The 27,839-nt window shown below is 37.1% G+C and overlaps 2 protein-coding genes across 2 annotated transcripts; one reads left to right on the top strand and one right to left on the bottom strand.

The window, feature by feature from the left end:
- The first annotated feature begins 131 nt into the window (after positions 1-131).
- On the top strand, positions 132-4,116 carry PpV (Protein phosphatase V). The gene is made up of 7 exons (XM_066739935.1): positions 132-266; positions 415-510; positions 657-864; positions 963-1,042; positions 1,124-1,229; positions 1,309-1,470; positions 1,563-4,116. The coding sequence occupies exons 1-7, from the start codon at positions 198-200 to the stop codon at positions 1,751-1,753; spliced, it is 912 nt and encodes a 303-aa protein (XP_066596032.1). The 5' UTR covers positions 132-197; the 3' UTR covers positions 1,754-4,116.
- A 5,786-nt stretch (positions 4,117-9,902) lies between these two features.
- Hr4 (Hormone receptor 4) lies at positions 9,903-26,487 on the bottom strand. The gene is made up of 11 exons (XM_066739473.1): positions 26,448-26,487; positions 19,582-19,686; positions 15,799-16,773; positions 15,107-15,653; positions 14,261-14,471; positions 13,736-14,098; positions 11,221-11,355; positions 10,885-11,148; positions 10,628-10,820; positions 10,274-10,401; positions 9,903-10,111 (listed from the first exon to the last, which is right to left on the bottom strand). The coding sequence occupies exons 1-11, from the start codon at positions 26,485-26,487 to the stop codon at positions 10,031-10,033; spliced, it is 3,042 nt and encodes a 1,013-aa protein (XP_066595570.1). The 3' UTR covers positions 9,903-10,030.
- Positions 26,488-27,839: the final 1,352 nt, after the last annotated feature.

Genomic DNA, 27,839 nt, shown 5'->3' with positions numbered 1-27,839 from the left:
CCGACAATTTAGCCAATTTTAGGTCGAGAAAAAAGGATTAGCGAATAGAAAGCTTGAACAAAGCATCTCCTTCTTCTGGTCCTCTTCCCTTCCTTACCGCTCCGTTGCATACAAACCAATCAGACCAATGACATCAATGAGACCAACACTACACATGCCAACACAGACGATCCAGAGACAGGCGCTACGGTATCAAAATGTCAGACATCGATAAATGGATAGATATTGCAAAAGAATGCAAATATCTTCCAGAAAATGATCTGAAAGTAAGTACATAGTATATTTTTCTTCAATAACTTCTTATAGATTTAAAAGAACTTATTAGTGAATAATGATAACCTTATTCACTAATAAAAGATTCAGTTTGTGTATGTGCATACTCTTAAATAATCTTAATTTTTTCATTGGTAACAGAAATTGTGCGATATTGTATGTGATCTACTATTAGAAGAATCTAATATTCAGCCTGTATCCACGCCGGTGACAGTTTGTGGTGACATCCATGGCCAGGTAAAATAAGTCTTTTGTATAACCTCAAAGATTATGCTGTAAGAAAAATCTAGTTTATATTGAGTTTTAAATATTGAATGCTATTTTTTGAAGAATTGAAGTTTATTTTTAAATTGTGTCCTGATGCTTTTACTTTTTTCTTTTAGTTCTATGATTTAGAAGAATTATTTCGCAATGGAGGGCCTGTGCCTGATACAAATTATATATTTATGGGAGATTTTGTGGACAGAGGTTACTACAGTTTAGAAACATTCACTCGTCTATTAACATTAAAGGCTAAATGGTCTGATAGAATAACATTACTTAGAGGAAATCATGAGTCCAGACAGATTACGCATGTTTATGGATTTTACGGCAAGTTAAAATATGTGATAAATTTACTATAAATAAAAGTCATTTCTATATAATCATATATTTTAAGTTTATATTTATTAATAATCTTCTTTTCATAGATGAGTGTCAAAATAAGTATGGAAATGCAAATGCTTGGAAATATTGCTGTAGGGTATTTGATTTGCTCACAATTGCTGCCGTAAGTTTAGCATCAAAAGTTTATTTTTAAAAAGATATTGGCTTTTAAATATTTGCTTATTACCAATCCTTTATATTGCAGTTAATTGATGAAAAAGTATTGTGCGTACATGGAGGTCTATCCCCTACCATTTCAACTTTAGATCAAATTAGGACGATTGAAAGAGATCAAGAAATACCTCACAAAGGTATGTGATAAAATCATATGTTGATTAAGTAATAAGTGTTTTAACATAAAAATAAATTCTCTTTTTTGTTATGTGTAAGGTGCTTTTTGCGATCTTGTATGGTCGGATCCGGAGGACGTAGACTCATGGACGATCAGCCCGCGAGGAGCGGGATGGTTGTTTGGAAGCAAAGTAACATATAAGTTTATGGAAATAAATGATCTTGATCTTATATGTAGAGCTCATCAGCTTGTCCATGAAGGTAAGTAATTATGTAACAAACTTCTTTACTGTTTAATGTATTTAATATAATATTTATAATCTCGATTAATTTAAAACATTTTTCGTTTACAGGTTACAGGTATATGTTCAATGATAAACTTGTAACTGTATGGTCTGCTCCAAATTACTGCTATCGCTGTGGTAACATAGCTAGCATTTTACAATTTACCGCTGTAGATCAAAGACAACCAGTACTATTTCAGGCAGTGCCAGATTCTCAAAGAGTGGTTCCACCTCTAATCACAACCCCATACTTTTTGTGATCTAATGTAGTGCTCCATCTATTTAAATGCAGGATGAGTATATCCGCACCTAAGCTAGGTGGAATTACATGACTAATTCTTAATTGGTAACTTCAGGCTGGTAGAAAAACGGTGCTGTTAAAATTTGTTGATATGTGTGTAAATATATGTACAAAATTTTCTTGCAGTTTTTCATGTTTTTAAATAAAAAAATGTTAAAATTTTGGTAAAGAGAGAAATACACGCATTGCTTGTTAATACTTAGGATTTTTTCATACGTTTTTTAAAAAAATTTTTGAAATTTTATAAGATGATCAATTTTGTATAAGTTGGGGCGATAACTCAAATGCATCGCGTCTGCCATTTTATCAGCCTGATGTCTCTAATTTGGAAGTGTTCGTATTGAGTATATTATCGATACACACCATGGTCTAGAGTCTAGACGCTTTTGCTGTCTACTATGTAAATTCAGTAGAGCATTCTCACCTCAGAGCGTCATTACAGACTTCTCTTTTGGTAAGTTAAGAGCTTTTAAATAATTTATTATTGTAAACTACCATTAGTCTGGCAATGTGTGGAATGATAAGGTGATGATATCATTCAGACATTCCGGAAAAGAGGCTCTGGGATCAGCGAGTGCTTCATTGATATTATGATCGTTCGCAAAATTCAGGTTTATTAGAACGTAAGCGTAAACACTACTGTTAAGGTCTTCCTAGATATCTCTATAAACCATTTCCGATTTTAAAAATTACTGCGTATAATTTTTTGTAAAATTTTGTATTCTTGATTTTTTATCACGTTCTTATCAGCAGATTCGTCTCGAGCGTCGAGGTACAAATAGTTAGTAATCCTAGCCAAAGCTATCCTGCTTCGATAAGAGAATTCGATATATAAATTCTTATAATTTAATAAGCGTGGGCGTTAATTTTAATGCTGTAATGCATGCAATATTTTATATACCTCTTAATTTATTGCGGGCCCAGCGTAAGCATAAGTAAATATTGTGAAAAATGCGCTTTATTTCTTCATAGTCCTGTTGATTCCGGCCAGTTAAGTCGGTTAGCCGTATCGTGAGTAAAAAGCAATAGATTTTAATAGGTAAACTCAGCGATTTTTTACAGGACTTTCAGATTGTGCGTAAAATTGCTGTTGAACCGAAAGATCCCACTGATGAAATTTGCGAATGTAGGGATCAACTTTTTAAATACCAAAACCCTTAGCAATGTGCCTCTAAATTGATAAGCATCTGTGAATATAATGATACGATAATGATACACAAATAAACGGAATATACGAGTCGTTGCGTAACGTAAACCTGAATTTTGACCATCGTATCGCTAGCTCACGATAATTCCTTCGATCACAGACCCGAGAGAAACAGCATTGGCATCTGGCATTGGCTGTCAAGTTGAATCTACTCTATTTTGAATTTTGTGATATAGATCGATCGAGACTTGCGAAAATTACGTCGAGTTTCCTAACTGCTCTCCTTGTCAATTTTCTCATTTTGTCGAGTTTTCAAGAGACTTTAGTTATCTTTAGGGAACATAAACCTTTTGAACAGTGCCTTCAGATTTTTAACACGACGGTATAACTAGAAATAATACTTTGTGCCGACACAGTTAATCGTATAAACGAACCAAGACGGGTCATACAAATATCAGAGAGCTTAAAAAGGACGTATTGTGTATAAAGCTACCATGCATTGTTAATTTTGCCACTGTACTTTAAAGCATTAAACGAGAGAGACGAATCTTGAGATATCATTCCGCGATTCTTGTTAAGCAGAATTGTACATTATTTTTATCAGCTGCAATGTTCTTTTCCTTTTGTTATTATATAAATAGCATTGTAGAAATTTTATACCAGCGCCACCGTTGATTTTACTTTTATTCGTGTTTTATTGGTTGTATCAAAAGCGAGAGGGGAGGAGGAGGAAGAAATGGATGCAAAAGGCTTGGAGTTTGCGTTGTAAGCTCGACATTTTACATATTGCAGTCTCTAATTGCAAAACGGAGGTGATAGTGGGAATGTCTCCGTGGCGCGTGTGTCCTAGAAGTCGTAAAAAGTATTAGCCTCTGTGCCTACCGAGGTATTCGCAGTGCTCACCTTCAGAATGCCTCTGTCTGTGATCGCTTTAATCTTATGCAAATGTCCAAGCGCTTGTCGTTAGAGAGAAACATCAATTACGAAAAGCTTAATACATTAAATTTACAAACTTAACGCTCAGTCAATGCGAGAACTTGAACACTGCGCATAATTCTTAAAGATCTCACAGGTAGACATCATTTTAACGATCATCTTGTACCTTGAAAGTATAGAACTTTGTTATGTTAATGTAATAATGAAACATCTGTAATAAAAGTGCATAAAAAAAGTCACTCCTGTGAGTCAAATGATTTTTCCAATACATCGCGCTTTAGCTAACATTATAGGTATGTTACAGGAAGATTGTCAAGTGGCTTAAGAAGTGAAAGGAAGGATAGTTATGGATAATAATAAATCGATCAAGGTATATTAATCTTTAATCACTTTATTTACTTGTAATAATATTATTTTCATCATATACATATATATATATATAATATACACAATATTATATATATATATTATATATTATTTATATATATATATAATAATAATTCTATTTACTTCTTACTATTTATATATAATAATATAGTGTATTTATGTTCATTATGTATAATATATTATCTACATTTATAATCCCTATGAAAGGCATCTCCAAACAGACTTCAGATTTACTTTTTTTTTAAAATATCTTATTTATTCATAAAAATACAGGGGGTTTACGCACCGCACGTGAAATCTAGCCTGTTTTGCCTGGAACCGATAGTTTCTTTTCTTCAACTTTTCCTTTGGACGAATAGTAATGCCGAGGCATTGATCTTTCACTAACAATGACTAAACTTTTATCACGTTATCTCTTCAGATATAACTTAAACGATATCCACGAAGTATCTTAAGAGACTGAGAAGCAAAATTATGCAAGCCTTAATATACAAATCTGACAGCAAGAGAGAATTGAAGAATATTCAAAGTTTCCTCACCAACGTAATTGCACTTGAGAAATTAAGCAGTTTGTCGCTTGCCAATAATTTGCTGATCAATAGCTTAATCCACTTGCTTTTCGACGTGTTCCAATCTAATCTCGGTCTTATTGATCGTTTAATATAATATGTACAATAAGATCGTTAATACTGCTCGTCACTGGGTTTAGAGAAATAAAACGAGAATATTATTACACTAAATATTTATATTTAAATTTCCGGAGTTTCCCTGGCCCATAAATGCGCGAGTGAAATTGTACTGATCGATCGTTAAAAAAAATGCAATAACAAAAATGCGAGGGTATATTTGATAAATTAAAATGCGAATAATAATAATAATCGACACTCGCGACGAGGCGACCAATTATTATTCCTGACCAATCATTCTTTCCCAAGTATATATTTATATATATATATATATATATATACACGAATGAACGATGCGTAAAGTTCTACCGATGCAACGCCCTAAAAAAAAAAAAATAAAAAAAAATAATGACTTAATGATCCGAAAAGTGTTTCGCGCGTTAATTAAATTTTGCTGACACAATGCGTCCGGTTCCTGGCAGAGCGGCATTTCACCCGGTGCCTAAATCTCAGTTACAAAAGAAACATTCGAAGGTAAACGAGATAATAAAAATGTATACTTCCTAAACGTAGGTAGAAATTGGTAACTTTGACTCACTCATTGAAAAAGTAGCTTTTTGCCAATCGTGGCACTCGTGCTCTCTGTGCCAGTCGTTTCTGGGTTAAACGTTTGCATTATTCACACCTCTCTCTCTCTCTCTCTCTCTCTCTCATACACACTCTTATGTCTCATTGCTTCTCTCACACACAATCTTAATTTTTTTAACTCTTCAGAAGCAGAACGAGATCCTTAAAATTTAATTATTTCCCGATTGAAATTAAAAGCTCCTGGATACCCCATCCATCGTAATTAACATGTTTAATCAAGTATACATTGGTAATTCTTATAGGATCGTTTAAGCAATTATTTTACCCTGATTTGCATAGTATAAAATATTATATATTCTTTTTATAAATAGCTGGTTTAATCGATCAAAACTGACGTACGATACAAATGAGTCCAATTGCTTCCTGTTCAGGGCTCTGAACCTGATTTATCGCTTGGCCACCTTATATAAAAACAGGTGTAACGCGGAATCATACAAAGACAGGACTAGTACTTTCAATATAGTTATTATTAAACCTTTCGTACAGTATGTACAAAGTTAAACCCACAAACGAGAGGCTTTAATTATTTTCTTTTTTTTTTTATTATTTCTTATCTTTTTGCTCAATAGACTCTCTCACTCGCATTTAAATATTAAAGGTTGGGCATGATAATACTCTCGGTAATATAATGCCCTAAGTCTTGCTGATCCAACGCTTTAGCTCTTCTGTAAGCAGTTGCTGTACTCCCAAGGCATCGGTACCTTTTCGCCATTATTCGTATCGTTCTCCCACTACACCGAACACACTGTCATTTTTTTTATATATATATACATATTAACAATAAATAGGACACGACACGAACGAATGTCTAGCCAGAAAAGAAACATAATATACTGTAATATATTACATAATATATATATATATAGATATTTATAAGACCTAACAAATCTAATTGTAAGCAGAAGTAACGACTTAAGGTGTAGAATAAAAATTATAAAAAAAGAACATGTATAGAATACAAATAATCATTTAACGCCCTTTCAATTTGGCATTGCATTGCACATACTTGGGGAATTTTTCAAGGAAACAAAATACGAAAGAGTTTCGTGTTTTTTAATAAGTTGTAAAATTTCTAAATTGATCGAGAATCTTTTTTTACGAAATTTGTAATATTTTAGGAATTTTTTTGGGATCGTCCAATTGATGAAAGAGACGGGAGCACGATGACTTTAGGGGAATACAGAAACCCTTACACCCTAGTCCCTAAACCTCAAATAATATACACGTTTATCGTATGAAGTATATATATATAAATATGTATATATATATTTCATCGGTAGTTCAGTTTAAGTCTTATAGTATGGACAAGTATTCCTTAGGCTACTAGGCCCAAGGTTTCGTGCATAATTCGTGTTGATCCTGTGTTTTCCATCTTCCCACAATGAATAAAATTATTATTTCCGCCACATTATTCACACGTGAATAAAATAAACCTATATCCCTTATTCTTCGTTTTTCTCTTCTCTTACAAATATCTTATCCTGAAATTTCTATATTTGCGAAAATCAAAAATATTTTCTTCTCAAATTTTTCTTCATCGACAACTACAATTTGCTCGTGGAATTTTCAAGGTATACAATATGCACGGTGAACGATTCTTCAATTTTTCTTCATCGACCACTACAACTTGTTCGTGGAAAATTCAAAGTAGGTATACACAATATATGCACGGTGAACGATCAATCTCAATGTGTAAATGGGAAGATATATAAATGATTTATTTCAATTGGGATAAATTTATCGAGGTAAGATGAATGAAATCACGTTTGGCAATAAAATAAACGTGCGTGAAATAATTATTATACGCGTATACAAGGAGCAGTAACTGTCCAAGCGACGTAGATTTTTCTATTGGAATTATGGCCAACGTGTTTACTGCACTGAGAAAAAATTATTTAATCCACATAAATCTTGTGTTTTTAATATTCACGAATAAATATTTTCTTGATTTTAATAATTATTTATTCATGAATATTTAAACCAAGGCTAATTTTAATTAAATAATTATTTTCTCCGTGTATTTTTGTTTAAATCCCATTTTGTCGTACAGTGTCATCAAGTATCCTAAATAATTGAGCCAATTATGGGTGACCGGTGCTTTTTCGTTCTTGGAAGAAACCAATTATCACAACGTGCCGACTTGCAATGATTATAGATTATAAATTGTATAAAGGATTGTAAAATGCCACAATATAACGAATTACACGTTTTTAATAACCAGCTATGGTCGGTTCGTATAAGAAAAATCGAGAGAGAACAAATTCTTATATATATATATATATATATATATAATAATGAAGAAAAGAATTTCTTCACGAGTAACTCAGAGCACCGGTCCCGATTTATCGTTAGTAATTCATCCTCTTGGATAAAATTTCTCAACTTTTCTCTCGTCTTTTTTTTTCCTAAAAACGTTATATACGAAATTATCGCAGTCGTTTCAGCGAGGAAGAAGTTTAAATAAATCGGTATTCGTTCACTGGTCGCAGAATTCATCTTCGAAAGAGCCGATCCTCGTTTCGGATCACAGAGTCGAAATCATTGTAAATTATTGGTAATATTAACAGAGCAAAATATTCTGCATTAGAAGAAATAAAACGCGTTAGATTAATTCTAATTGAGATCGGTGTGCAATTAATGGATACCGGTTGGTTAACGTAGAGTCGTTTGATGACGAGGATCGAAGTTGTGGCGAAGAAAAATTGACGACTGAGCGACGAAGAGTTTCTTTAGTGTTTAGTCTTGAGTGTTGCTTGGTGAACGACGACAACTGCAGCAACAACAACCACGTGACAGGAAGGACGTTGATAAATCGTTGCTGGGGCCATTCGACACGTGTTTTACATATTTGCATCCTTCGGTAAAGGGTCAACCGTGCAAATGAAATATCAAACAGATTTGTATAAGGATGTTTGTTTTTCATATATATATTCCCAATAGCACGAATGTCCCCAGGACATGCCGAGGATATCCCCCGAATATCGAGTGCTATTAGGAATATGTATATAATATTCCATACTTGTTGTCTTCTAAAATTTATCTTATTTCTGCAGTTTTTTAGATGTTGTTTTTACTTGACGTTGATAAACCGTTGCTGGAACCATTCAACACGTGTTTTACATTATTGCATCCTTCGGTAAAGGGCCAACCATGCAAATGGAATATTGAAGAAATTTCTATATATATATATATATATATATATATATGTATATAATATTCCATACTCGTCCTCTTCTATAATTTCTCCTATTTCTGCATTTATCACTTTTTTTAAATCTGGTATTTCCTTGGGTCCTTTTAAAGGTCGCATTATTCGTAAACTGTCGAGTCCGACAAAGATAACAGCTAATTGGTAACTATTGTTTTACACTGATTTGATGATAGCTGTATGTAACAACGATAATGACGAGAATATCGCTCTATCGAGCTTTTGTGAAGGGATGCGCTGTACACTTTGAGTAAATATGTGTATTTAATTGTACGTGTGTATATGTGTGTATTTGCCAGGATGACAATATTTTTATGCATCGAACAATGGTTGACACGTGGGAATAGCGATGATTATGAGTTTTTGACGATTTATCGAAGGCGTTGTTGCAAATATATCGAAAATTATTGATTTTTTTTTTAGTTGCTGAGTTGTCTGTTGTTTGTTTATTTGTTTGCTTTTGTTGTTTCCAGTTTGCTTATTGTTGAGAGTAATGGAGTAGTAGTAGTAGTAATAGTAGTAGTAGTAGTAGTAGTAGTAGTAGTAGTAGTAGAAGTAATAGTAGTAGCAGTATAGTAGTAGCAGTAGTAGTAGTAAATAGTAGGTGGCCTACGGTGAGCGTACGTAAAGAGAGTCTTATTATCAATCGGATTATGCAATGTGAACACACAATGACGTAATTGCGCGGTACCGCGTACAGAAATATATTATTATAGTCTTTTAGTTTCGATAAAAAAGTTCAGTTCCCTCCTCGATTGATTTTTCACAACGAGGTGGCATTTTTCCTCCTTTCTTCTTCGTCTCTCTTTCTCTCTATATACTGCACTTTCGTTTTTTCTTCTCTGTACTTTTTAAACAAGAAATCTTCTTTTCTCTCTCCCTCTCTCTCTCATTATTTCACTTTTTAGTCAAACTTTCTTCGTACCTGCTCCCTTGTTCCATCAAGTATCAACTAGGTCCTCTCTTAATGCACTCTGTTTAAATCGTACGTACGTATTCAAAATTTTCTTTTCCTTCGTTTGTACAACGCAACGAATACACACATTTATATTATTTATAATATTTATATATACTTTATATATAGCTATTGTACATACACAAACAAAGCGATTTCCCCATTTCTTTTACGGTTTCGTCATTGCTGCTTTTTCTGCTCTTTGTTGCTTGTTTGTCTATAGTTATTTACTTATACATATATATATAGGTGCGTGGGTGTGTATACACACACATATATATAACATTTTGTATGTATATATAGGTAGTCAGCATCATTTCTTTTATTTACTATCTTTGAATTGCTGAGTTCAATAGAAAAGGAACGTAGAACATTTTACTCTCGAGTAAAAGAGCTGCCGCCGATTGTACCTGGAATAAACAAATTAATTTTAATTTTTCTTTTAAAATTTAAAACAGAGACAGATTTGTTTATATCACTGCCAGTCTTCATAGTGGCAAAAATGAATACTGCGAAAAAGCATGGATATAAATTCTCTCACCACACTTGATCATAGATCATTTGGAACTTACTTCTGGCAACCTAACAAGAAGATCATGGAAACGACCAGGTTGCTGAGGTGCACTGTGTTCCACGAAACTCCGAAGACAGCTCATGTACCTCTCTTGAATCTGCTCCAATTCCAATGTACCTCCTCGTGCTACAATAAAATAGAAAAATTATACCAGTTGTTAAACGAGATTTTCAAAATCATTTGATTAAAAAGCTCGATTAAATAGTTTTATGCCAGAGATAAATGTTCTACGACTCGTGCTAAACTCACATTTTGCATCTCCAATTGCAGCATTATCGAAAGACAAATGTTAGACGAATTTTAGACTGAATTTAGAATAGCATAAGAAAACTAATCAGGCCTGAGTGCTTACCTTGCGAAAGCATGGTTATAACTTTAAGGCAGACGTATTCTTCCATTCTTAGCCTGACCCTCCTGAACATGAGGGTGACGTATGTGATTTTTTCCACCATGAGTCCTACGTCTTGTCGCAGTTGATCCATGGTTATTGGTCGTCCCATCATGCTGGTCAGGCACGTTTGTAACGTATACATATTGTTGGAAACCTGTGTGCAGGGGTAATAATGAATAAACTAGTTAAATAAATAAATAAATATATAGTTGACTGACCTCTTGCATAAAATCTGCTCCAGTTCCATCAGAGCTGACATTGGTGAACTTGTGTTGACCATGCATAGCCTGATAGGCAGAGGTAGTCAGCACCAGAAGCTCGTGCCATTTGTGAGTTAACAGCCTCGTATGAACTTCGACCGGCAGCTCAAGGTAAAACGGTAACCTTTTGGTCCACTGCACCAACTTGTACACTATGCTGTCTCCTATCTGACACAGCTTCTCACTTAAGTCTGATTTATGGTCCAGCAACTCGTCCAAGTTCTGCACAAAAAAAAATTGGTTACTTTGGAAAATCCAAGAAAAAATTCAATAGAATATAAAAAAAAAATTCACCCTCAGGGTGGCGATATCCTGAAACTCATCGCAGTCTATGAGAGTTTGGATCATGGCGAGCGTTGCGTCTAAAGGAAAGGCCCTGTCCCTCGAGCTGCTGACAGCGTTATCCAGCCTCTGACGTAAATGCACCACCTGTTAATGAAAATTTTACGTTGGTCCAAGTGTTATGTAATGATTGATTCTTCATAATTCCAAGAAGATTTATAATTACTATTATTATTATATAGGGATTAACGAGTGATTTGAACTACTTTACGTAACCAAATCTTTGGTTAGAGTGTGTGGCGAAGACAACGAGTGTGTGCTGCTTCCTGCGCAAAAATCGATTCGGCCTTTCACTGACCTTTCGAATTCGAAGGTGCTTCCTCGAGGTCGAGGTGCACGCGAAAGGGAGAGCGAGCTATCCAACGTTCGGTATCTTTGGCGAAAGTTGCCGAACGCCTCTCTTAAGTACCTTTAAGGTATTATTCGCATAGCAGAAATGGTGTATAGTTGTGTAGAGTGCTCCAGCGTCGAAGGCAATCTGGGAGGCGGTCGAGAGGGGGGGGGGGGATAAGAAGAGGAGGAGGTGGAGGAGGAGGTCAGTGTCCCTTGTGCAGACTTTCACGAGTTACGAAAGAACCGGAGAACTGCCCGTCCTTGGCACCGGTTGTCGCTGATTTTCTATTGTCCCTCCTGCCTCCTACCGTGTGTTTCACCTGGACTCTTGACGTCCCATCGATGACGAATGCGACGTAGACAGATCCATACTTCTCCTCGACGTCATTTCGCAAATATTTCTCTTTACACGCGTTAATGTCAATAGATAATTATTTTTTTTATGTACTTTAAAGTCGTTGCTTAAATTTTATTCCTTCTTCTTTATATTTCTAGTAAGTTTTTTCTTGGTTTTCCTGCAAAATGGAGAATAGCTTTTTTTTATTTTGGGGGAGGAGGGGGACGGGAACCGTTAATAATTCAGGTTTACGAATTGCAGAGTGTGATAGCTGAACGAAAGTGACCCCCTTAATGTAGTGCTGGGCAATTCTTTTACATCTGGCGATCTTCGATCTCACTGGTTTCACTTTTGGCAATGGCCTCTAACAAGCTGGTTGTTTATGACGGTTAAATGCTTTGGATATGTCACCTGATCCACCACTGTGACAAAGTTTCTTTCGTTGATAGGGATTAAACTTCGAATAGCATTATAATTATTATCCCTATAACTTCCCAATGCTCGATCCTCGAGGCACGAATTTGCAACTTCGTGATTTACTAGATTACTACTAGAGCAAGAATGTTGGTGTTTTATTACGATCTATCGTTATATAACACATTACGTTACGCGTTACTCTCGTTTTCCCTTTTTATGCTATTTTTTTCACTAATTATTATCGTTCTTCGATTTTTAGAAATTTCAGTGAAGCCACTTTTACAATTAACAACTAATATTCTAAGAAAATATGGTCTTTGGCGTAGAATTGAATCGACAAATAAAAAAATATTTTGTTTAAAAATTAAATAAAAAAAGGCCGATGGAGTTTTGGAGTTTATCAGTGAAACAAGTTGGATTTTAAATCGTGTTAATTCAAGGAAAGAATTCGCTGGTGAATATACAGACAAACGCGCGAAAAGGTATGCGAGACTCTGCTAAGCAGTCGAGTCTCGGGCAGTTGGCTGCTTGGTCTATCTATCTTTCGTAATGTGGGAAACCTTGAGGCTTGCGCAAGTCAAGAGTTGTAAGAAAGTGAAATTGCATCGCCAGAGTTCATTCATTTCGTGATTGGTACCATCGTCATTGTGGAATGCAGTTTGTAGTATTTGCCAAATTTCAGAATTTTTCACACAAATTCTCGTACATTCTCATACCACTATATCTTTGTATCAGAAAAAGAGGCTTTTGAAACACACACTTGCAGTTTACAAATTCTAATAACCAGTGTACTATTAGTATAGAAAGTGCAACACGTGTCGTGTAAACACTACATCAATGCAGTAGTGTATGTACACACACGTTAAATTACAAGAACAAGAGATTTTCATTTATACAATATTTGCTTTGAGTATTAAAGTATACTTTTCATTGAACACACTTCATCGTACCTCAAATACAGATTTCACGAAGGTGCTTTTAAACGTGCTGCAGATGCATCGAAAGTGAAAGTGGAGATGTCTACTGGACATGGTCATAGATTTGCTCTTTTCTTTTTCTCTAAAACCTTTTTAGACTTTAAACTAGAATCTGAAGTATACAATATTTTCTTTGAATATTGAAGTACAGTTTTCATTTAATACACTTCATCGTATCTCGAATACAGATTTCACGAAGGTGCTCTTCAGCCTGCAGATGCATGGAAAGTGAAAGTGAAGATGTCTGCAGGACATGGTCAGGGAATTGCTTTTTTTTTAAAGGCTCTTCTTGGATTTCAAGTAGTGAAAATAAAATAATTTTTAAAGTGAAGGAAAATTTAAAGGACAGCTGTCATGGAAAATTATGTATTGCAGAATATAAAGAATGAGAACTAGTACTTACTTCGGAAGGATTGGTGAGGGCTGTTTTGAGAATCGTCCCGTTGACAAGGTGACCCGAGTGGGCAGGATGACTCGGATGGCTGGGGTGGCTGGGGGTTGGTTGTGAATTGAGGGGATCACCGGACGAAATTTTATGATGGTGAAGAAAACTACCGGCCAACTGGGCATGTTGCTGTTGGCTGTGATGAGCAGCTGCAGCAGCTGCCATATGCCTGTCCAACATAGCAGAACCCATGGTGCTCTTGGTAGCACCCAGAGACCCTGATCCGTTCACACCTCCAACGTTACTCCCACCTCCCATTCCTCCCATTCCAGTATTAACCCCACTCCCCTTGTTGCTCTTCTTATGCTTCTTATATTTAACCTAAAATTAAATCACCAAAGTTACTCCATTATATAATAACAGAAAGAACTTTTTGATAAGAATCGTTTCATTAAAAGCTAACATGAAAGAATAATCGACATTTTTCAAAATAATTGAGCGTGATTGTAGGTAGGTTTAAAAAAATAAAAACAATTAATATACCTTATAGAGGTTATACACAGCACCAGAATTTCTGCCACCAGGCATTCTGTCTTCTCGCACAGCTTGCAGTACCATACCCTGCTCGATGCACTTTTTGAAACGACAATACTGACACCTGTTTCGTTGGGCCTTGGTGATCTCGCAGCCACCGTCCGCCACGCACGTGTAAACCCGCCTATTTTGTACAGTCCTCTTGAAAAATCCCTTACACCTGCGGAGAAATTATTCATGTCAATCAGCTGTATGCCTCGCGGTAGAAAAGAACCATGAAAACAGCTTTGAAAGGATGCACGAGAAGTTGAAAATTATATTTTTTTTTCCACCTAGAAGATGTAAAGTAAGGAGCAAGTTGTTATACGGCACTTGCAAAAACTTGAGTATAAAGTTGGCCTGGGTATTTTCTAATAAGGCGTGAGAGGCATAAATGAAAAATTCATTGAAAGGGAATGAGGTGCATGGCAAATTTACTGTAGAATTTTCTCTGGTAATCCAGTTCTGGTAAGCAACAACAAAGCGTAACTAGTATAAGCAAACTGTCTAACGGCACCCCATGGCAATTTGCAGGACTAATCAGGCGTATCCTGGTCAGGAATATCTCCAGAGAGACAGCTGAATGAGGTACAGCGAGAATACCGTTCACCTTGTCTAGAAAATACGCACATATTCCGAAGGTTCCAATTACTAAGGCTGCACGAAGGGTGGGATGTTATGGAGGATTTATATCTGAGCAGAATTGAGGATAGAGGAGTCAAACTTTGTATTAAAGAACTGGGACGGAAGATTGAAATTCTGATAACAATATTAAACGAGACGAATCATTTGTATAGAAGAAGAATAAAAATGTACCCTTCACACGTGATGATGCCATAATGGAGTCCAGTGGCTTTGTCCTCGCATATCATGCAGATCATCGGCGTTTCGTCCTCCTCGTGTTCCTGAGGAGGCAAAGGAGGCGCGGGAGGAGCGACGGATAACGATTGCGAGGCTGCCTCTGACTTGACAACCCCGCCATTCCTAACCCAAGGCTGCCCGGAACCGGAAGCGGTCAGGTTGAGAGCCTGTATCTGCTGGGCAGCCGGAAGTTGGGTCAAGTCCCCGGCCCAGAGCCTCTCCATATTCAAAGGTGGACCAGAAGAGTAGGAAACCGTGGGTGGTTTGCCCCTGGACTCTTGACCAAGGTTCAACAAAAGCTGCGCCGCGGATTCCTCCGACGAAGAACAGGAAGCAGCTGATGCGGTGGTCGTCCAGGAGGCCGCAGGGGGTGGTACCGGATCCAGAGGTGGCGCGGACCAGATCATCGTCCTTACACCACCGATCTCACCCATGATGACCGTTGGCGGAGGCCTGGGTGGGGCCGGAACCGCCCTTTGCGCCGGAGGCTTCATATTTTCACCTGGAACCAGACATCAACGGTTATCCAATAATCGAACGTCGGTTAAACGGGTTCGAAGAAGAACGATTTCCGATTTACCCATTCGGATATATTACACCATATATAACACACTACATCCTAGAAATAGAACAGTGTATCGACTTACAGGTGGAGGTTGTAGTAGTGGCGACTGCATTTCCGGTTCCACCACCGGTACTACAGTGGATGCTTCCGGTCGCAGTTGTGCCAGCAGCACTGGTCGAAACTGTGGTAGCATTCTGTCCGTAATTAACCGCGCTGCTAATGACACCGTTGAGCAGCCTCTGACTGGCAAACCCTTGGACGCTGGAGTTTTGAGACCAAAACTGATGATGAGCCAGTAGATGCGGTGGTACCGATGGCGCCCTTGGCCTTGGAGGCGTCGGGGGTGTGGGAGACGATTGCTGCTGGCTCCCATGCGTGGAGGAGCTTCCACTCGGGCTGATGCTCTGGTTGAGGTTGTACTGGGAGGATGGACTGTTCCGATGACTAGGCTGACTGGAAGCCTCCGAACGAGTACTGCTCCCACCGCCTCCGGTACCGGTACCCCCGCCCCCGCCATCGAACACCGAGTTATCCGATTCTTCCTTCGTCTGCACGGAGGAAAGGTCACACTTTTCCGGACTCTCGCTCCTAGTCCCAGCTTCCTGAGACATGGGAGTCGTGGAGACTGCCTGAACCGGCGAGTAAGAGCATGACCTCGTTGGTCCCGGAGTTCCGGATCTTTGCTGCTGAAGAGATTGTTGCTGTTGCTGCTGATGCTGAGTCTGCGGTTGCTGTGGCTGTTCGTAGATGGGGCTGGTGGCGTCGGGGAACACAGAATCCGGTGATGCTCGGTCCAGACACGTTGACTCCCTGGTGTCCTGGAGCCCTGACCCTCGAAGAGGATCGCGCGGAGGTCCCGGACTGGGACTACCCAGCAGAAACTCGCTCTTCACTTTGACCATGGGGCAACCCGGCGAAGCTGGCATGTTGGCGTCCGGTGAGAGGGTCGAGGTGTCCGCCATGCTCTCCCCTGGAGCAGGAAAGTTTATGGGTGAAGGTGCGTCCGTCGCCTGGATCCCGAGCGGTGAGCCTGCTGATCCGAGGGATACCGGGGAGTCTGAGAAACAAGTCGTTGGTCTCTCGTTTACTCGGGGATTCTAATCAGTTTTGTCTCTACGGCCTTAATTCACCCAACTTTTCTTAACACAGCCTCCTCCAGCGCGACCCTTTAAACTCTTCTCGATTAGAAAACGTTTGTTCGCGTTAGGAGATATACCGGGTGGACTAAGAATCGTGGAAATTATATCTCGACGAGTACGGGAAGCTTCTTGTTTGTTAAATATAATTATTTACTTTCACATTATAATTAAGAGCATTCGCGTGGCTTTGCAAAAGTAAATTCGTTCGACTATTAATTCTTCCGGATATAGGAATCGATAATAGTTTCGATTTTCAAGGGTTTGGTGCTTTGCTAGTATATACTATAATCATCATACTGCAACGAAGTAATTTATCACGTTGATTAATGGCATAGGTCTTTCAATTTCTCTTTTACAATAACGTCAGCAGTGGAGAATTTCGAAAGGTCCATATATATCGTGTAACATCTCATTTCATCTAGTTATCTTACCGAACAATCGAGATAAAAAATAAGAAATAAATGTTTCAACTTTCTCACTGGTACGGTTGCTCAACCTACAGGCGATTTTTACATCGAAAGATTAAAAATTTACGTTTTTTATGCTGTTACATTTTTCGCTCTGTAAAAAGAGTGCTTATACTCGTGTTAGTAGATATAAGATCGTATATCTAAAGGTTGCTAGCAAGAAACCAGAGAGAAATAATTTTATAGTGTTTTTTTTTTCAGTCCTACCATACCCTGAGGAGCAAGGAGCGTTTCGAGTGGCACGTGCAATTGCAAGAGTAGCTCACAGCAGGAGTAGTAAGTAATTTACGCCAGTGACACGAAAGTGTAATAGTCGCTCGGAGTGCTTGCTTCGTGAAAAGGATGTGAGACTATGGTTATTCGTGTAGGTCAAGGAAGGAATGTTAGTCGACAAGGCCGATACGTGATTGCAGCAGATACTAAGGTGCCAGCTTCCACGTATTAATAGCCAGGTCGCCATTAGCTATCGTTACGCGCTGATTATTCGTCCCTTTTACAGTTTCTTTCCTCTGGTCATGTTAATTAATTTTTCATTTCGGTCAATGAGTTCAATTAACCTTCGTTTGCAACAATGGCAGAGTCGATATTAAACCTGACATATTATATGTATATATTTGTGTATATTACATTTGGATACATTGTGTAAATTTTTTAATTTAATAGAAATAATTGAAGCTAGATGATCCTTTGAGTGTGCTTGCTAAATGATTTTATGAGGTTCCATTGTAATATTGTAATGTGTATAAGAGATGTGAGAAATCTGGTCTATGATATTTTATGAAATGTATTCTTATCCTGTCTGAATGAATTCTGGTTTCCATGGAACCATTGAGTATTAGCTCCAATATTCATATCGTATCTCGAAGGACAAAGCATTTTTTATATTTATGGTAATAATTGTTGGCTGAAGGTTTGTAATTCTGATGATGTTTTCAATATACATACAACGAGTGATGTAATATTGAGAGTTATTGCATGATTCGAGTCGATCCTTAATTCAACAGGCTAAGCTTGGCATTGATCTTCTCTCCTATTTTCTTATAGAACTCATTCATCGCCTCTTATTATTGGCTTGTATTTTTTACTTAAAACACACGATAACTTTAAAATACAATTTTTATTCAGCCAATTATATTTGCTTAAATTCGTCAATCTTTCCAAACGAAAACTTGCAATTTCAGCATTTTAAGTAGTATAGCGTACCATTAGAAAGACGAGCCTGATAAATTTAATTTTCTTCCCTACTCTTTGGAGTGCCTCTTACAAAATTAAAATAAAGAAGGAAAATTTTAATCGTTGCAATATTACCATCTATTAACGAAGATTTTCGACTGGCGGATAATCCACTAGACCGTTTAATTTAGTGGACTTTATGAATAAATTATATTATACCTTATTGCATAAATAATATCTTTCTTGGGCGCAAATAACAAAATCGATAGAACCGAACGTCAGAGTGGCTAAATTACGTCGTTCCAGATTAATTAAGTAGAATTCAAGTTGCAAAATTGTTAAACGTGGCAGATAATCAGCCCTGAACATCACCCTCTTGGATTACACCCAACTCCACCTACCCAACTTCGGATCGTTCCTCGTCAGTTTCACAAGTACTCTCATTAACAATAAGCAACTGAAAAATATTCTTAGCACAGCAACTTCAAATATAAGTAGTACAGTTGCCTCTTGAAATTTATAAAAAATTTCTAAATGTTTTATAATAAATTTCTGTACAATGAAAATAAGAAATTTCTTCCTACCAACAGTTTCAAATTATGTGTACTCACACTACAAAAGAATCCCATCTAGTCAAACTAATATCTCAACATTAGGAGAGGGGAAGGGGTGTAGGCAAATAAATATAACCATAATTTTGGTTAATTATACGGAAGTAGGTATTGGAAAGGAAAAATCTTCTGGAAATACATTGCATGCAAATCGAATAAAATAGTATACGATGCTGATGAAATAGTGATTGTAACACTCAACGATCATTTTTCTGATAAGATTATGCTCGTCGATATCTATCCATAAAGATAAATTATTTCTCTCTGGTTTTTTTACGCGATAAAACAGAACTAACAATTATTTATACAAGCTTTAAAAATAGTCTCGACACAAAGCTATATAAATGGTAAGTTGGATGAACGAAAGTTTTGTAACCAACGGTTGAGTGGAATAAATTTATCAAACGACGTAAAGCGGACGTGTCTCTTTTGATTAAAATATGCTTGTAATAACGACCCTAAAATAATTTCTTACCGTCGCTACTACATCGGGAATCGACCTTTCTCCTTTTCAACTTGAGGTCTTGAAACAAGCTCATGTTGTCTAGCTCACACGGGCTGCTCGTAAGGGTCATAATTCCTGAAATCAAATAAATAACGAGTTTTATTAATAAAAATCTTCATTACTGTAATTAATTATAATCAATAATTTCCTAATATTCTTGCATGGAAAATTATGTATCGAAAAATATACAAAATAAATGTATGATAGTTGCATGGCCGTGAAATATTAAATTAAAAAACTTTTCATTATCTTTTATTATATTTTGAAATATATATATTTTTCCATGTAGGGATTTAAATTGTCTAAAATTTGCATATGTTTAACCAAAATAGCATAACTTTTTTTATAACAAATATTATAACAGTGTTTCAGTGTGAAAATATACGTATACAAGCACGCGTTTAGAATTATAGCGAACGCATAGCTCTGCATTAACCCCTCTTTAACCAATAGTATACAATTGGAGCTTAGCTGGACAATGTATCGGGGTTCAACGAAATATGTTCGCGTACCAAGAGTGCACAGTTTCTAATTTATGGAGCTCACGAGGGCTCGTTGAAAAAAAAACATAATGGCATTTTAGAGCAGCACAATATATCACACTATATATACAAAAGAAGAGGAATAAGAGATCAACCAAACGTTTCGAGTCTGATCGGTTACGACCGATATTTTTCTACTTGCCAATGAAATACTGGTGCAAACCAGAGTTGAGACATTTGATCATTCAGAGTTCACTGTTTTTACGAAAAAATAAAATGAGCAATAATTCTTATTATTAATATTATTCCAATGTTTTTAAACATTGAGTTATATATATATACACGATTTTTATCGTCATAAATTTACAATATAATAAGAAATTTATAAATTAAATTCCGATCGAATACAAAAATCCTGCGAGCTTTTGATACAGGATCCTTTGGCAAATTTAGTGTCTAAGAAACTATCAACGTTTGCATTTAAATGCGGGCGAGCCTTACTTAGCCGAGACAGATAAGGTTGGCAAGAGTTTTACGATCGTCCCAGCATAGTATAGTAGAGACGACGAGACGTCTACGTTTACGATGCCTCATCGGGTCATTTTAATAACTGCCAGCATCGTTGCGTGCGATAACAATAAATCTCGCCTTATCAACCGAGATGCTCGAGATTAATTACCGCCCAACGCGTTCTTCGCCTCGTTCTGAAAAAATTCGTCCACCAATTTTACGTCTATTTTGCTCGTACCATCTCTTTCGTTAATGACGCCGTATACTCCAGGTCATTTTATTTACATTCTTCAGTTGGTGTTCCAAATAGTACAGATTCTTCTTCTTCTTTTCTTAGGTAGGCTTCACTACTACGATTGATTATCATCAGATTATAAAAAATCAAGATTAATTAGTAAAATGAGATTTTTAAAATCCTATGACTGACCAATTTCACTGAAATCCCTATAGTCACTATATAAAATTGTATTTCTTCTCGATATTATTAGGAAAGCCAGAGCTTTGACTAAAAATTTCAAATCGAGTCCAAGGGCGTCTTAAGAGTAATATCTAAATCTCAACCCGTCTCTGCCCGATAGTTCTAAGCCTGGCACACTCTACAGTCATTCCTCAGGCTTTGGACAGTTCGAGCGAACATTAGTATTTGGAACTCGACTAGAAATTTATATCCACCCTGACTACACATAGTCAACAAGTGTCCTTGTGCTTCGAGTTAATAAAATTCCCTTGGCCTTCCACGTGTTCTTCAGGATTCACCAAGATCACAAATCTTCAATTTCGAATAAATATAACAATCAAAACTCCTAAAATTTCCAATTAACCAAACCCTGCATCACAATAAAACCAAGAAGAGCGATAAAAAAAAATGCCGTATCAAGTTGAGGCTTCTTCTATAAGTACAATTGAGTGATGAGAACACGAAGAATGTTTAGAAGGGATAATGAGGGGGGCTTAAAAAGCACCGGTGTTGAAGCACGTGGGCGAGATGGACGTGAACGTAGATCAGTTCGCGTATGGGGACTGTGAGATGGTGTGGGATGGGATGATACGTGCACCGAGTGGAAGAGAGAGAGAGAGAGAGAGAGACAGAGTGTGCGTGTATGTGTGTGAGTGAAGCATACACGTACACTGCAAAACGTTACAGTAGTGGAGAGCACGGTGCGCTCGACGAGAGTGAGAAACAGAAATAGAGTGAGAGAGTGGGGAGTATACTGGCTCCGTGAGGGAGAGGGAGGAGGGGGGGGGGGGTTGTCGTGGTACCAGCAGAGAGATGGTGGTGGAGCGCATCGAGGAGTATGCGCGAGTTTATAAGCGCAAACGCTGGTCGAGTGTAGCGACAGTGGGTATACCGTATACGTGGTGCAGCGGGGTCCTTGCTCCCTGGCGCCGTATGTGGGTCAGCAGTCTCACACACGCTGCTATTCTTGCGTAACCAATCCATGCATACATCGACCAGCGTCGCCACTGCCGGTGTGCACATTTACGAGCGCTGAAAGTGCAACCGATGCACTAACCTACGGCTCTTCTTTAGAACTGGTCTTTCCTCGTGTGCGTGACGTATATGTGTGATTGTCGGTGTACATACGTCCGTCCCTACTTGCCAATCGTGCGAAACCCCATAGCGAGCTTTTTCAAATACCGTTCTATCGAGATTTAAATCGAGAAAATCTTTCCCCTCTTTAGCTTCCGCACTGTACATTGCACAGTTTATTATGGATGCTCTCTAGGGATATTTTGTATCCCCGCTCACTCTTTTCAGCTTTTAGTATACTGAATTCTGTACACAAAACATGATTTGCTTGTTTAAAAGAAATCATAAGTATATTGGTGTCTTATTAAAATACGTGACTATTGAAAAGAATATTGTGACTAAAAAAAGTAGTAAAATCAATGTTTAGGCAACTATTTTTAATCCTGGTAAATTCAAGAGGGAATTATAAGTATTTTGAGGGGATGCGCGCTGTGTAATCTTGATATTACATCGTGCGAAACTCCATAGCGAGCTTTTTCAAATATCATTCTGTCGAGATTTAAATCGAGAAAATTTTTCCCCTCTTTAGCTTCCGCACTGTACATTGCAGAGTTTATTATGGATGCTCCCTAGGGGTATTTTCTACCCCCTCTCTTCAACTTTTAACCAAGTATTTTATATACCAATATTCAACAATAATCTTTTAGCACACACACAGTCGAATCTCTTATACTACTTAATATGCTACTTTTTTATTTTCAGTTTTTGCTTTCAGTATACTGAATGATAGAGAGAATTCTAATTGCTTTGGGCAGTACTGTTTAATTGTGGCATTGAAAGAGGTTCTTCGATCATTAGGATTATCTAGTTCGTTTGAAATCTGGTATGTATATAGTCGAGTTATTCGAAAGGATTATCGATTAGTGTCTTAAACGAAGGTAAGTATACGTGTGTTAATAGCAAATGAAAATCGTTGATATTTATAAAAGGCCATTTGAGTGTCATTCATCTAGATAATAATTGCAGAAGCATTTCCGCAAATTAAAGTGTATGCTATATTAAGTGTTAGGAGAGGAAGAAAGATGCAACAACACGAGCTACGTAGATTTTATCGCCATGGGGGCCGTGGATGGTGAAAGTGACTCTCCCACGGCATGACATCCTAGTTCTATAACTCCCCACCTATTAAGTTGATTCTCCCCCTTCCCCCTCCTTTCTCCATGGTTTATACCAAACCTCAACAATTCTACGTGTTTGCTGGTCGTCCTTCGACATGGTATCGTCCAACTATTGTTCTCCAGCACTCGTGCAACTTATCCAATTTTTGCTTTTCACTGCCACAAACATACAGCACGATTATCGAGCGAAACAACCATTCTACTTTTTCTAATTTACGTTTAAATGTGGAACACTGATACGTGCATAATTTTCCTGCACATATACATATTATCTCGAAAATATTTTTAAAAACGAGGCACACGGTGCGAAACGAGTTTAACATTATCTTTTTACCGCTATGTGAAAAGGTAAATTATGCTTATCTATATGTATATATGTATACATATATGCGTGTACTTGTGTGACAACACGCGTGTGTGGAAGGCGTTTGACACGAGCCTATCCCCTCTTAATTTTCAGTTTATCGTAAGAAGACCTGTAGCATAGAGAGTCATTTCAACCCTTTAATTTAACAATTATTTGTAAAAAATTGTGAATAAATTTCCAACTTTTTTTATTGATAAATTCAGAATATTTTCACGATACTTGAGAATTCTTGGACTTTTCATTTAAGGAATTAATCTAAAAATTGTCTAAAATTTATCTCACTCGTCTATAAATGATAAACTTGTCAATATTGTCAATTAAAAAAAGTATTAATTCGAACACATTCAAAAGTGTTACATACTTTATTTTAATATACCACTGTGATTAATCACACGAGATTTTCAAGTAGAAAATTGCGCCATGAACTTTACCACTTTCTATCTCACCTGCTCTCGAAACGTTCGATAGACCACGTGTCAAAAGTCACCGTGAAAACGTAGCTCGTCAGAGCTGTAAAAAATTACAAGGATTGGAATATCTCATGATTTAATGGGGAAAACTTTCTAAAATAAAAATGGTTGCTCCGCGTGTGGCAGTGACATTTGCGATTTGCATACCGAATGAAATCGTGGTCTCGGTTCAATTACGGTGAGCTTGTAAAGCGATCTTGACAAGGGATCGAGGATAGAGGAGAAAAGTTTGGAAATGACTCAACTATCTTTCTCGTGTGTATAGGTGTTTTTTTTAAGTAGAAAGGGAAATTTCTCTATCAGAACTAGTGTTTTTCCAGATTTTTTTAATTCTTTCTCTCTCTTTATGTTTTAACTGGGATTTTTTGGTGTCAGAAAGAAGAGAAGAATTAAAAAAAATAACAAGGTATATAAAACAGTGGAAAATGAAGCTGTTCGCCAGTGAGTGCGAGCAAGCAGTAAGAGTCTTCGCTCTCTCTCTCTATATATATATTTATATATATTTTTTAGCTAGAAATTTTTTGGTGTAAAAAATAAAAGAAAAATAAAAAAAAACTGCACGGTATATAAAATAGTGGAGAATCAGACTATTCACGTGCAAGTGCGAGCAAGTAGTGAGAGTCTTCACTATCTCTCTCTCTCTCTCTTTATATTTTAGCTGGGATTTTTTGGTGTCAGAGAGAAGAGACGAATTAAAAAAAGCAACAAGGAATATAAAACAGCGGAGAATCAGGCAGTTCGCGAGCGAGTCCAAGCTAGCAGTGAGAACGGCCAGTGAGAGTCAGAATGGAGTACGTTGAACCTCGCAGTGAAAGTTTCTATTATACCACTGGCCTTACCTTACTTTTCCTACGGCAAGCTTCGTCGTGTTGTGTCATAAGCCGACGGGACACACGCACACACACTCGAAATTTGTTCCGTTTCTTCGCGTCACATCCCTTATACTATTATACTCTCTGCTTATCAGCCTACGTGATTCCTCACGACTCACTTTCGCATTTGCCAAACCTACCGTTCAACACCATTTCAATATCAATTTAAATTCTATATGCTATAGGTTAAATTCTGGTAAAAGCGTGTAATTTAAAAAACAAAGAACGTGGTTCAATATTTAAACGTGTATAATATTTTCTGACTAATTTTAATTATTGAAAAACATTTTTATCTTGATAAAATTTTTTCATGATTAAAATTAAACAGAGAATAATTTAATTATTTAAATACTGAGTTCTTAGACACTGTGAACTTTTATATTTTATTGTTGGTTTTGTTTGTTTATTAAAGATTTGAGTCCTCTCTTATCGTTTCTATCTGAAGTTAATAATAAAATTAGAAAAGGAGTGAGAAAGAGAGACAAATTAATTTTTGTTTAAAGATCACTAGAACTCCCACTGTCGCAATCAGGAGCAAAAATCCAAGCTCTGCCTCGAAGAGACCAGGAATGATAGTCTGGTTCGAGGTTTCTATCGTTTTGCGCAATTGATCGTTGAGTTTTCAGCCAAACCGATGGAATTCGCGTGTGATTCAACGAAAACGAATTCTCGAAAACGTCCAATTGTGCAGGGTTTCCTCCAAAGTGAATCTAGCTATAATAATAATCACAATACTTTCGAAAGTTTCGTTAAATTTCGATGGACTTTATTGACGAGACGATTAATTCGAGTACTTTTGTTGGAGTACAGTTGAATCCATTTGCAAATAAAAGTAGACGGAAGGAAAGCGCGATTCGATGGGTTTCCGAGTATTCCGTTTCGTCGCCAGTCGCGGTCGCGCCGCTTGCAATTGTGATTTGCAATTAGCGAAGCGTGCAATTGTGAAATCGTGTCGGCGTGTTATTGACCTGGAGGCCACTGCTAAACTGACACCACGTAGCACCTCGAAAATTGCTTCTAGGAAGGTGCATTATACAGTGAAAACTCGACACTGCTAGACTATTGTGCATGTGTGTACGAATCGTTGAGATCCTCACTCGAAAACATCTGTTTACTATAAATATATATATATATATTTATTACATCTATCATGGATGTATTGAGAGAGAGAGTATCTTGTATACAGGGTCCAGCATTCAAAACACTCTAAAGAGTGGAAATAAAAAAATATTTATTATTATCTCCATAATTATAAAGAATAAAAAAAGTTTGCATAAGATCTATTCTAATGCAAACAGCAAAAAGCTTCGAAAAGGTCTTATGCAAAAATCTACTATCTTTTACAGTTTCAGAGATATAAATATTTTTTTCTATACACTCTGAGACATTTCAAGTAATAGACCCTGTATAACATGAATATAATTGCAAAATACTGGTCGTTGCATGGATGAAAAAAACCAAGGAGAAAAATCCAAAGGTCCCCTACCTATGTGTCGACCTTGAAGAACACTCATGTTAGCACACATCGTACGTTCCTCAGGATCTCAGTTTTGAAAAATTAAGAAAACTCTCCCTCTCTCTCTTTGAGAAAAGAGAGTATTGGATGAAAATAAATTACAATATCCAAAATGCTTGATTACTCGACACTCTTTCAGTAAAGTCACTGTAAGTCCATGAAGAATTGTTCATGATTCCTGAAGAAGGTTAATTTACACACTTTTAATAACTGAGCACTGAAACTGCTGGAGAGAAGCACGTAAGTAGAAACAGTGCGACGAGTGGAGAACTAAACTGGATAAGGTTTTGAGTATCCCGGAAGGAGAGAGAAGTTGTTCGGCTCGCCGAGAGGAGCCGAAGTGAACGTTGCGAAGAGCCCAAAGTTTTTGGGACAGTCGAACTTGTGTGCGCCACGCGATCCACCGAAGAACGCGTGTGGATCCACAAAGTTCAGTGCTGGTGGTGGTGGTAACAGTGACCTCGATACCAACCGAGGCCCTCCAATCCCAAAGCCCAATGCCAAAAACTCGACTCGACCATCGGAGACCCGCGAGAACTTTCACTCTCTCCGATATCAGCTCTTCGCGACATCTGCCTCTCCCTCTCTCTCTCTCTCTCTCTCTCTCTTACAATTCTTTTTCCTCTTCCTCTTACTCCTTCCTCGCTGCCTCATTGAATTCATTTTTATATAGAATACAGTGGCATGAACAATTGCAATTAAATTTTATATTTTCAACCAATATCCTACATTTGATAAGTATATAAAAAAATGAACGAAAATTGCTGCAAATATATCAAAACGTTCGTCACGCAGGACGATAAATATAAAAATACAATGAACAATTGCAAGGGTCCTCTAAACTTTTCAACGTTTACGATAGTGCATCGTTGAGCTGTTCGCACCAAACAACGTTCTGCTGTTAGCACTTGCAGTTTCTGCAGTGATATCGCGTGTGTAGAACAATAGCCTGGTTTCGTCAGCTGCGTGAGTGATTTGACTATGTAACGTTAATTTATGTATAGATATAGATATAACTTAAGCAATTAAGTTGTTTTGGCGAGCATTAAACAGACAGACCGAGAGAGAAAGAGAGAATAAAATTGAAATATAAAGAATATCAGAGGGTCGAGTATTCTATCCAAATAAGGAGTTTTGGTATCCTTTTGCGTGCATCTCGTGGATTCATCCGTTTCAATTGAAATACATGAATGATTCCACTATATAACGTTAATTTATATATCGAGATGGATATAAATCAAGCAATTACGTATATACTTTTGACGAGTATTGAAAAAGTGAGAGAGAGAGAGAGAGAGAGAGAGAGAGAGAGAGAGAGAGAGAGAGAGAGAGAGAGAGAGAATAAAACTGCAATATAAAGAA

This window comes from Prorops nasuta, unplaced genomic scaffold, assembly GCF_024137725.1.
Source record: "Prorops nasuta isolate Cenicafe-Biocafe unplaced genomic scaffold, Cenicafe_Pnas_1.2 PNAS00021, whole genome shotgun sequence".
NCBI lineage: Eukaryota > Metazoa > Arthropoda > Insecta > Hymenoptera > Bethylidae > Prorops > Prorops nasuta.
This window is presented reverse-complemented; position numbering and strand designations above follow the sequence as displayed.

Bases quoted from the DNA above. Each gene is read 5' to 3' on its own strand.
- PpV (XM_066739935.1), top strand. From the start codon at position 198: ATGTCAGACATCGATAAATGGATAGATATTGCAAAAGAATGCAAATAT. The intron at 1,230-1,308 runs GTATGTGATAAA...GTTATGTGTAAG, and splicing joins TCAAGAAATACCTCACAAAG to GTGCTTTTTGCGATCTTGTA. The intron at 1,471-1,562 runs GTAAGTAATTAT...TTTCGTTTACAG, and splicing joins TCATCAGCTTGTCCATGAAG to GTTACAGGTATATGTTCAAT.
- Hr4 (XM_066739473.1), bottom strand. From the start codon at position 26,487: ATGTGTGCTAACATGAGTGTTCTTCAAGGTCGACACATAG. The intron at 10,821-10,884 runs GTCAGTCAACTA...CCCTGCACACAG, and splicing joins GAGCAGATTTTATGCAAGAG to GTTTCCAACAATATGTATAC. The intron at 10,402-10,627 runs GTAAGCACTCAG...ATTTTATTGTAG, and splicing joins TATAACCATGCTTTCGCAAG to CACGAGGAGGTACATTGGAA.